This window comes from Chelonia mydas, chromosome 1 (genome assembly GCF_015237465.2).
Source record: "Chelonia mydas isolate rCheMyd1 chromosome 1, rCheMyd1.pri.v2, whole genome shotgun sequence".
Classification (NCBI taxonomy): Eukaryota; Metazoa; Chordata; order Testudines; family Cheloniidae; genus Chelonia; species Chelonia mydas.
In genome coordinates, this window is record NC_057849.1 from 262,171,407 (window position 1) to 262,182,229 (window position 10,823).

At 37.6% G+C, this 10,823-nt stretch overlaps 1 protein-coding gene across 3 annotated transcripts in view; it reads left to right on the forward strand.

Annotated features, from left to right (window-relative positions):
- NUP205 (nucleoporin 205) overlaps window positions 1-10,823 on the forward strand; it is a 71,778-nt gene extending 60,955 nt beyond the window's left edge. Inside the window, exons 35-43 of one of the 3 annotated variants that reach the window (XM_037884183.2) lie at window positions 12-138; window positions 1,076-1,152; window positions 2,878-3,006; window positions 3,219-3,345; window positions 4,455-4,621; window positions 5,329-5,452; window positions 6,198-6,326; window positions 7,073-7,152; window positions 8,433-10,823. In XM_037884183.2, the coding sequence (XP_037740111.1) occupies window positions 12-138; window positions 1,076-1,152; window positions 2,878-3,006; window positions 3,219-3,345; window positions 4,455-4,621; window positions 5,329-5,452; window positions 6,198-6,326; window positions 7,073-7,152; window positions 8,433-8,585 (1,113 nt within the window). In that variant the 3' untranslated portion in view covers window positions 8,586-10,823. The remainder of the gene's footprint in view (window positions 1-11; window positions 139-1,075; window positions 1,153-2,877; window positions 3,007-3,218; window positions 3,346-4,454; window positions 4,622-5,328; window positions 5,453-6,197; window positions 6,327-7,072; window positions 7,153-8,432) is intronic. The other 2 variants (XM_037884191.2, XM_037884203.2) reach the window with 2 other exon arrangements.

The following is a 10,823-nucleotide window of genomic DNA, read 5'->3' on the forward strand; positions in this document are numbered from 1 at the left end:
CTGTGGTTTAGGTTTTGCAGTTTCTAATATCCCATTCAGATACTATTCAGGCAATCTTGCGGTGTCAAGATGTCAGTGCAGGATCACTTCAGGAACTAGCCTTTCTGACAGGAATAATCAGCAAAGCAGCTCTGCCTGGTAGGGTTATATCTTAAATCGCAAAAACTCCAATTTTGTTATACTCGTCTGACAGTGGATGTGGAATCCACAATATGTTGATGTAGGCTTGACTTTCCTGCTGCATTTGCATAATAATACCTAATACTTCTACAGTGCTTTCAGTGTTCTAATATTAGCCTACTACAATTCATCTTCACAATGCAATTGGGAGGTAGATACAAGAGGATTGTTCAGCCAGTCCACTTTACAACTGAGAAAACTGAGGCACAGGAACTTATTTGCCTAAAATAATCTATTTTTTTTCCTAGTTGGTGGTAATTAATGTTTCCTACATTTTTATTTATAAAAAGTTTTTTGGGGGGGGCGATACTGAAGGTTAGTGCACTAACCTCCTCTCTCTGAGGATCTACCTTCATGAAAATATCTATTCACTATTGTGCTGGGTTTGGTGGTCTTCTCTAGACCCTTGTGGACATATTTGGGCTCCTCCCAAATTCACCATACTATGTTTAGTCATGATTGGCAGTGTTTCCTCACGAGGGGCCTATGACTAGAATTACAATGGCCGTACAGTGCTGTAGGTCGTAACTGAAGTTTATTGGTTTAGCTATGTGGAAAGACTAGCACAACAACTGCCAGTTCTTTGCCAAGGCTTCATTTTTTTCATAAGTGCTGAAATTCACCCCAAAACTTTATTTTAAAAAATGCATATAGTATTACTCAATAAATAATGTAATTACATAATCGTATATATCCTAGTAGCTACAGCTAGATCTGAACACATTCTTCACAAATGTTTGTGCAAAATGTTTGTGCAAAAGTTTTGTCAAAATTTCATTTTGATGGACGTTTTCTGACCAGCTCTATTAGTTAAATGTAAAATACTAAACCATAAGTGTTTTTAATTAAAAGAAAAAACACCCAGTATTGTATCCTCTCATGTCTGTTTTGTTAGGTGTGTTAGGTGAATTCGATATCGATATTAACGAAGGGACACAAATGGAGCTACAAGGGCATATAGGACGATTTCAGGTAACTGAGTTTTATGTTTTAGTCTCATGTCTATTTGGAATTTCATATTTAAATGAGAATTGCATCCTAATTTTGTACCAGTTCTCATAGAACGAATATCTGTTACTCTCTAACTAAGAATTGAGAATCTTATCTCCTCCCCTCCCCCAGCAAAAAAAAAAAAAAAAAAAAAGAATTGAAGACTTTGACAAAAGGAAAGTTAGATTAGAGACTTTCATTTTACAGTCGAGCCTGCAGAGATCTGTAGGATTCATCTACTAGATGTGAAGAAAGAGGAGGGATTTGAGACCAATACCAAAATGAAGTAATTCAGAAGTATTCCACTTTCACCACAAGGACATCCTCAGCTCCACCTCTTGATGTGTCTGACGCACCCAATGTCTTATTTCTTTCCTTGTCTCTTTTAAGGAGAAACCAGATATATGGTGCAGGGCAGTAGGTCTTGATTAGAATCCGTAACGACAGTCCCATATCCAGGGTTCACACCCTACTTTCTGCTCTGAAGCCTTGCTGTTGTACTGCTTTCTTCCACTAGTAGGAACTACTTCTTTCTCACCTAATTGTATAAAGAGGCTGCCATACCAAATGCTTTTGGACAGGAGAGTAAGATAATGTGTTCTCTTGAACCCTGATTATTGCTACTCCATAGATGAGCCAAAAGTGGGCTTGCAAGCAGTAAGCAGCTGCTGTAGTACTGATGGGACTGAGTGCTCAACTTCTGCATCCCTCAGCATGAGTCCCCCTGGAAAACCAGAGAAAGGGTTCCTGTTTTGGGCAATTTAATTTCTTTATTAATTTAAAAATTGGGTGGCCTGAATAATATGCTTATAATAAATTGAGTGAAAAGACAGCAAGTACTGTATTCTAGCCCATATGCTGCTGTGGTCATCAAGTAAGAAAAGAAGACTTAATTATTTTTCTCTCTACACCTCCCTCCCCCCAAAAGTATTTAACAATAAGTATTTCTAAGGTGTATTTTAATAATTGCCATGTGGAACTGGTTCAGTGTTTGAGGTATATTTGATGATCATAATAGCCCTACTTAAACTAAGAACACAACCATCCTGGTGGGTAGTTATTACTGTCGTCCTGTCAAACCATGCAATGTACAGTGTATTTGACTTGGAAATGGTTGGTTAATTCAAATTTACACGGTTTAGTATCTTCTCATCTAATCTTCATTTTAGAATTTGTAAATGGTTGGTGCTAATCACAATCCAGTGTTGTCTGTTCTTATCTAAACCAACACAGTTTGGTGACATTGGGCCTTCTTCAGGAAACTGAAAACATGAGGAGGGTTTGAAGACACTTATCTCCAGTGTGTTTTCAGATGACATACTGGAGGATACAGTCTAACTAAACTGGACATATCTGAATTGGGATAATTTCTCAAAATTTAAGATTGGGTTCCATTGGGGCCCTCTAAAAGTACCATTTGCTTTCAAATTGATTTAAGGACAGGCAAAAAGTAAACTTATATTCTTTGTGATTTAAACATTTTAAGGTAAATATGAGTTTAAGGTTAGCTTACAAACTTACTCGCATGTGATGTAAAATGCTTAATTTGTATTGCCACTTCTTGTGTTATAGAATGGATAGTAAAGGGTTAATGAGGGCCTTAAGATTATTATTAATGCAAATGTATCATTTTTATTGCTTGTAAATATCAAAGGATTTTTTAACTCTCTGGTGGAGACACTCACCAAAGTTTGCTTCCCGTCACAGCGCCAGTGCTTAGGACTTCTAAGTCGGTTTGGAGGTTCAGACAGACTCAATCAGTTTAAACTGCAAGATGACAATGCTGAGGGAGACAGAGTGAGCAAGAGGGATGAGATTGAGTTGGCCATGCAACAGGTGAGGAAATTGAGGAACAAAGTTACATCTTCACAGCACTGCTAAAATCATCAGTTGGGAATTGTGAGATATCTGGCATGGGTGATTTGTAGCCATTTCTAGTCATCATACTGATGTATGCAATTTGAAGAGTTCTGAAAATAGTATTAATTGTCTACCCAATATTTCATCAGTCTTACTGGTATTGACTTGCTGTGATTCCTCTTCTGTAGATCTGTGCAAATGTAATGGAGTACTGCCAGTCACTTATGTTACAGTGTGCCCCCACCTTTCAGCACACAGTTTGTCTGTTCACTCCTAGTCTGTCAGAGTCAACTAACCGAGATGGACCCCGTCAGGGTGAGTTTCTGGTTTACTTGTTTTGTATGTATCCGAGACTGAATTGTGAAAGTTGGACTGATAGCAGGTAATACACCTCATTCATGACGTGTGCAACATGCCTTTTCTAACTTATTGGAGATGTTAATTGTGCCAAGCTGCAACAAATTGGGGGATGGGGGTAGCATGAGATTGACTGGTGGAAAATTTAGTGTATTAAAACAATACACCAAAACCCCAACAGCGCAAATTAAGTTTTTCTTGGCAGTAAATATTTTGCAGTGCTATTAGAAAGAAATGGTACTGTTATCTCTAAGTTGTCCTGATACCAATGCCTTGATCCAACCAGTGACTTTTATTTTCCATTTAATTATCTTATATGTGTAAGAACATGTTTTTCAAGAATTCTCCTCTTCCCTGTTAGAATAGCCATCTTAAAAGGTATTGAATTACTATTACTATAAAAATTAGCTTTTTGAGACCTTTGAAGCCTGAGTTAGTTCAGTGAAAAAATATAGGTAGCATGTTTACTATTGAGAGTGATCTATGGTGGAAAGCCTGAGTGATAAATGGATTGGGTTTATGTGAAGTCATTTGTTTTTTATCCTTTCAGCATCCCAGAATGACTGTCAGAGGACACTTCAAAATTCTAGGGTTTAATAACCCTGAGCTGTTGTGCAAAGCATGGAAGTAATCTTTTGTGGCTAACGTATAGCTCCAGTGCTCCTACTGCCCCAGGCTTGAAATAATGATTTGCACCACAGTTGAAATTTCCCCTTGTAGGGCATACACCGTTAAGCTCTTTTTGTTGCCGCTGATTAACAGGGAGGGAGACTGGATGTGAGCTCTGCACAAAGCAGAAATGATAAGGTTTCATCACAAAAGAAAATGTGGGGAATTGAATGCTAACAGCTGTCTGCTTGCCTGCCATGTGTCAGCAAGAGATGAAATCACTGAGTTTTGTCCTAATATCTCATTTGTAATAAGTGTGGCCCACACATCCAAAATAAAGTTTACCAGTACTTACATATCCTTGACACAACGGTGGTGACAAACAGTAGAGGATAAGCTGCATAGCTGTGGGGGCTTCAGAGAGAACTTGTTTTAACTTTGGTGGTGATCTCCCCTAGATACACAAGCACCAGTGGTCCCATATTGGCGCCTGCCTGGCTTGGGCATCATTGTCTATCTGCTGAAACAGAACGCTAATGATTTCTTCAGTTACTATGATAGCCACCGTCAGAATGTTAACAAGCTACAGAATGTGGAGCAGCTCCCACCAGATGAGATAAAGGAGGTAACAGAATCTGTAGACTTCATTATGAACAGTCAGAAGTATCTGTTGCCTGTAAATTAAACTAAATGTAGAAATAACTGTAGTATGGAGCTGTGACAATCTTATACTTATTCCTTTTTACTGTCGGGGTGTGTTGGAGTTGACGAAGTGGGAACTAAATGGCCATGGAAGCGGTCATTTATATTAGGATGAAAAAATGTCAGGTTAAGTTTTGTGGAGGGTACTGAGTGGATATTTACTGCGAATTATATTGGAAACTATTACTACTGTCACTCTTAATGTATATGTCATGCTGACCTTTATCAGACTGGTCACCACTGATGTCTCGTGACTAGCCAGCCAGACAAAATAAGTAGACATTAAACAGGTGTGAGTTTCCCATCAGTCTCTGCAGCGATTGGGTTACAGAGGGGAGGGATAATTGAACTGAAGATAAGTGACCGCTGTTCCACCAACATGAACTGATAAAATAGTTTTGATCCTGAAGGAACACTTTAGATTTTGCCAGAAAAGTGTGGGGTAGGACTTGGTTTATTTGTTTTTGTGGTGACTCGGGTGGGGAGAGAGGGAGGATAAGAAGAGAGAGAGAACTTTCCCAGGAGACAAAATTCTACAAGGCTGTTGTGGGTATTTTCTTGACTTTTAACACTTTGTTCTGGTTTGCTACATAATGTTGAATCTTTGTGCATCTTTTCTTCTTGCCATAGCTGTGTCAGTCAGTGATGCCAGCTGGAGTAGACAAAATTTCTACTGCCCAAAAATACGTTTTGGCAAGGCGGCGTCTGGTGAAACTGATAAATAATCGGGCCAAGTTGCTTTCCCTATGTTCCTGTATCCTTTTGGAATTATGACCGCTCCAGTGATGACACTCCAGAAAAATTGAAAAAGTTGGCTGAGAAATGGGAGTAGTTTGCTTTATTGCCTAGCAGGCAATTGGGTTTCAGGCCACTTTAAAAAATGCCAATCTTAGGAAAGAAAATATTCAGATATTGATGATTAAATCAGTTGAGAGGAGGCACATGTTTCTCTACGCTCAGCATGTAAACATTTATTTTCTAGTTGTGGTAGCAGCTCTGAAAGAAAGTCAATAGTAACATAGCATCATCTCCACAGAAATCAACAACAAATAAAGTTAATTGACGTGATTAGGCTGGTGATTCTCCTCCATTGTGGTGAAGTGGAAATACAGCTGAATAACAAAGCTCTTAGAGCTGGAAGCAGGTAACAGTAAAGAATCAAGTGTATGGGTCCACCAAGCATGCTGTCAGGATGTACAAGCCATGTGAGTAACTTGGAACTGCTGTTGTGCAAAAAATGGAGGGCCGTGGCAACTAGGAGCTGTCTATCAGAGTCATTTCAGTCCCCAAGAAACAGACACCTTGGTCCCCAGTCTTGCAAACACATGCTTAACTTTACCCATATGAATAGGCCGATTGCAATCACTACTCACGTGCATGGAGTTAAACATGCATGGAAGTTTTGCAACATCAGAGCTTTCTTTTGAAACCTCTAAAAGGGCTACAATCTAAAATCAGCATAAATTAACTTTAGTTTCCTTCACTGAGCATGTCTACAGATATCATAGAAACATGCCTCTTTATTCTTTGGCGTCACCTGGAATACTATCTATTGCATTGCACCCCTACTGATTCCCAAGATTCGCTGCTGGCCTTCAGGACTCCATTTAAGAGCAGAAGGCTACAAGGTAACATTTCTCAAACCCCAAGGTGCCTTTACATTAGTTTGTAAATTAAACATAAAAATATCTGGCAATATCAAGAGATTGAACATCAAAATTTAGGTTTTCTAAAATAGATTTTTACAAAACTTAACATTAATAATGTTTGACTAATTTGTTTGTAATAAAAGGTTTTTGTTTGGATTTAAACATACCCATGCAGTATTTGCAGCCCAAATATTGCTGCATTGTAGTAGTGGATGAGAAGTAAAAAATGAGTTTTGTCTAGAAACAAGTCTTGTTTCTGTTGGTCAAACTGAGTGAAATTGAAAAAGTAAACAAGTAATAATGGTGAAAAGTAAATTACATATTTTTAAAAATGTTTTCAAATGTAATAATTCAAGGTGATATTAAGAACAGATGTAAGGACATTTGTTTTAGAAAAGTATTTTTAACTTGATACAGTATTAACTCACCAGTGGATTTGGTGAGGAAGGGAAAAAAGTCAGGGAAGGAAAGATAATACGGGGAGGTTATTGTTGTTGACCATGCCATGTTGTGTAATCCAGGGCTATATGAAGTTACTACACTAATGGTTGAGAGAGAATTCATCAATAGGTCAAGAAAGATCAATTGTGATTTTTCTCTTCATCCTTGTTTAACTTTCTGTTATGTACAAAATAGGCATTTGTTGTGTTAATCTTGCTTCATACCTGCACATATATGGTATTCACCAGCAGGTGGAATTAAGAATTTAAATTTGTGAATTTTATTCCAAGATTCCTTCAGTTTGGAGCCTAACTTGGATTTCAGAAATGGGAAGAATCGAGTGAGCCAGCATGACATAGATCAGGTGAGATGCAGCAGATAAAATATTCTTAATTACAGCATACCTGATGTGTTGCTAACATGCAGTTATTGTCAGCAGTCTGTCTATAGCTTCCATGTTTAGGAGTGATCTGCGATACCTAGCTGCTAAATGCTTAGTTGAACTACAAATAGGCTGTAACACGATTTTTCAAAAGATATCAGTTGCACAGCTATACATGTATTTTTGAATCCTGCACACAGCCATGTTAATGCACAAAATCTAGAACATTGCAAATGAAATACCAAGGTCCAAATTACTGAAAAAAATATTTTTCTTATTCTCTTGTAAATTAGACTAATAAACTGCAGCTGTTTAATAATTTGCTTCTGAAATAAATTGTCAGTTGTGCTTGAAAGATGTGTATTGAAGACAGGGTTCCTAGTTTTGTGTGTTGCTGCAGCTGTTCATTTTTGGTCAGCTGCAGATGGACCATAGTAAAGAGAGAGAAAGGGGAGTTGACTGATGTAGCTAAGAAATTGCCACTGCTTATGTAGAACCTAAAATAATTTGTGCTCTTTGGAGGTACAGCTAGCAAAACCAGCATAGGTTAACTAATGATCTGTTCTCAGAACTATGTGAACATAAAGCCTTGATGTTTGTGTGCAAATAAGGAAATTAAACACTTTTCGTTTCAATCACGATTAACAGTATACAAGAGTTGTAAAATAAGGTGCATACGCTTTTGTGGCTATACCCAACCACTCAAGAGAATATATACAATAACGTCCTACAATGTCTAGAATTCAGCTCTTTTTAAAAATAGCCTTTTCCATCAGTAATAACAAAACATGTTTTTCAATACATAGATTTTTGTTATATAGCTTGTAACATATATTGAGAATTTTGCCTGTAAGGGCAAATCTCTACTACAATTCCTTAATTTAAGAAGTCAAGTTATATAACACTAAGACTCTGATTTGCCAAACATGCATGTGCTTAGATTGCAGCACACAAGTAGTATTTTTAAAGTCAAAACATATACATGTGTTTTAAAATGTTAAGTACTTCACCAGAAAACCCTCCACAGAAATACTTTCCAGTGTATGATTCAGATTGACAAACATAAGGATCTGTTTAATATTTGCCAAACTAGATTTCCTCCTCCCGGCCATATTTATATTCTTCTAAGAGGGGGCTTGAAGCAATGGAAGGGGGTGTGGCATGGGTAAGGGTGATTGGTGGTGATTAATGATGAAAAGACCTCCTTTAACAAGAGGACTAGACACCACTGTCCATTTCACCAAATTTCTTCTCTTCCTCAGCTTCAGATTGAAGCCACCAACAACTTTGGTGAATCTCTGCAGAAGAAGCTCCTTGATATTGAAGGGTTATACTCGAAAGTCCGGTCACGCTATACTTTCATTCAAGCACTTGTCAGACGCATCCGTGGTCTACTAAGGGTATCAAGGACCTAAAAGAAGACTCCTCATGCTACCTGCCTCCACAAGTAACGAACCAGGGCATACTGCCTAAACTCAGATTTTATAGAACCTACCTTTTCTAAATTATGGCCAAAAATATTTTGTTACCTTTTTTTCGTATCACTAATTAATCAGTTTTGTGTATTCTTTCTTGCGTACTGCCATCCTCACAGGAAAAATAAAGGATTTTTTTAAAGATGCGTTATGGTCACTGTAAAAGAATAGACAGAATACACTGGAAATACAATGGAAAATTTAACAAGAATCTCGAGTTTTGTATTTGGGAAATCTGCACACATCCATGTGATGATCTGAAAGAAATGCGAAACTGCCTGGCCCCATTTATGGTGTTCTCACTGATGCTTCCTCCACACTGTGGATCACCCGCTTAATGGAAATGTGGATTTCTTGGTCCAGTTCTTGAGGACAAGATGTGTGTGTCCTTCTCAAAATAGATTGCTTGGTGGAAGGCCATTATTCCATCCAGTGACTAGTCTGCTTCTGATCACTTCTTGTCTTGTTCCCTTCCAACAGACATGAATGTATATATGTGCATTTGTACGATTCTAGCTGCTGAGGAAATGGGGAAGTATGTGGGGGGAGGCTGACCCATGCTGGGAAATGTGATTGGAAAAGCTGAGGTCTATTCACTGGCTCCTCCTATGTGGCTTGTTCTACGTCTTAGGCCTCCTTTGGGGTTCATTCCTATTTGCTAGCGTGCCAGGCATTGGGCATAAAGATACATAAGGGACAGAATGAAATTTGTGACAAAAGAGGAAACAGACTTGAACATTGTGTTTGGCCCATAAGAGGAAAAAGAAATACCAAAATCATCTTTTACACAGAGAAGAATAGTAAATCAACTCTGGTATACATTGCCATTGGAACTCTTTAATACTTTCCATATATTGTTTTTACCGCAGACTGTTCACATTTGCAGGTGAGTTCTGTCTTTTCTAAATTTCCATTGCCTAGTATTTTTTATTAATCACAATTAATAATTGCTCCCTTTGTCATCAGTTTGTGTTGTACAGTAGATTGGTATATTTGTCTGGCTGGGATTATTTTATGGTCCAGTCTTTCGATTTGTGGTTATTAGTGGTTTTGACAGAATAGTGTTAGATACAAATTGTTTATTCTTTAGTGAAGTCTTGGTGATTCTCAACCAATTTCCCTTCTCTTCCTCATACAAACACCTATCTTATCCCCACAAAATGAAGAAAGTAAGTGGACAGGACTCCCTGTGAAGAGAATGCAAAACTATAATTCTGGAAATCTGCTGGCTTAATGTACTTTACTGCATCTTGGAAAACAGTGATATGATAACGGACTAGTATTTGTTCAGTACTTCAAGAACAGATTAAGGGAATTCTTTAATTTTTGCTAATAATAGTTCCCTATTGGGTCAGGACTCCTGAATGCCAATGAAATTAACTTACTGTCTACTACACCAACATAAATAGGTGGTGCTATAACTTTTCAAATTCTGGTTTACTCTTTGGATAATACATTTTGTAATAATCTGCCACATTTTTACCATGTTTTATAAAATAGTAGACCCTATTGCCCAAGGACCTATAGTACGCATTATGTGAAACCATTCCTCTTTGTTCTCTCAGTTAAAAAACAGAGGCATGCATCCATTTTTCCCCTTTTATATCTGGCTACCCTGCATATATTTAACAATCCTGATAAATGCACCCATATTATTAATATCCTTATGTCCCAAATCAACAGTAATTATGTTATTTAGATTAGAAACTCTTTAGGTCAGGGAACCTTATGAAGATAAGTGTCTGTAGAGCACCTACCACACTGTTTGTGCTGTACAAATATATAGCAGCTTTTTCTGGGCTGCAAGCCTAACACTACACTGACCAATCATAGCAATTTCAGGAATGACCTAAATGGAAAAAATGAACAATTCATTTTAACCTGAGTCCATAGTTATTTGATCAAATTAGTTAAACTTCCGTGTTTACACTACTGAGACATCTTGGAAAGAGATGTCATTTTTTTAAAACCCATGCAGGGGCAGAAAGGCAGTGGGTTTTGTTTTACTTTTTGTTTCATATATGCTCTAGTTTTGTCCTGTTTAAAAAAAGAATAACATGAATAGCTGTGAAAAAATACATGGCTTGTAATGAGTTAATATCTAAGCTTTTCTATGGTGTTTGTTAAGCTGTAAACGTATTGTTCATATACTCCAGTGCAATAAACATTTCAGCTTAA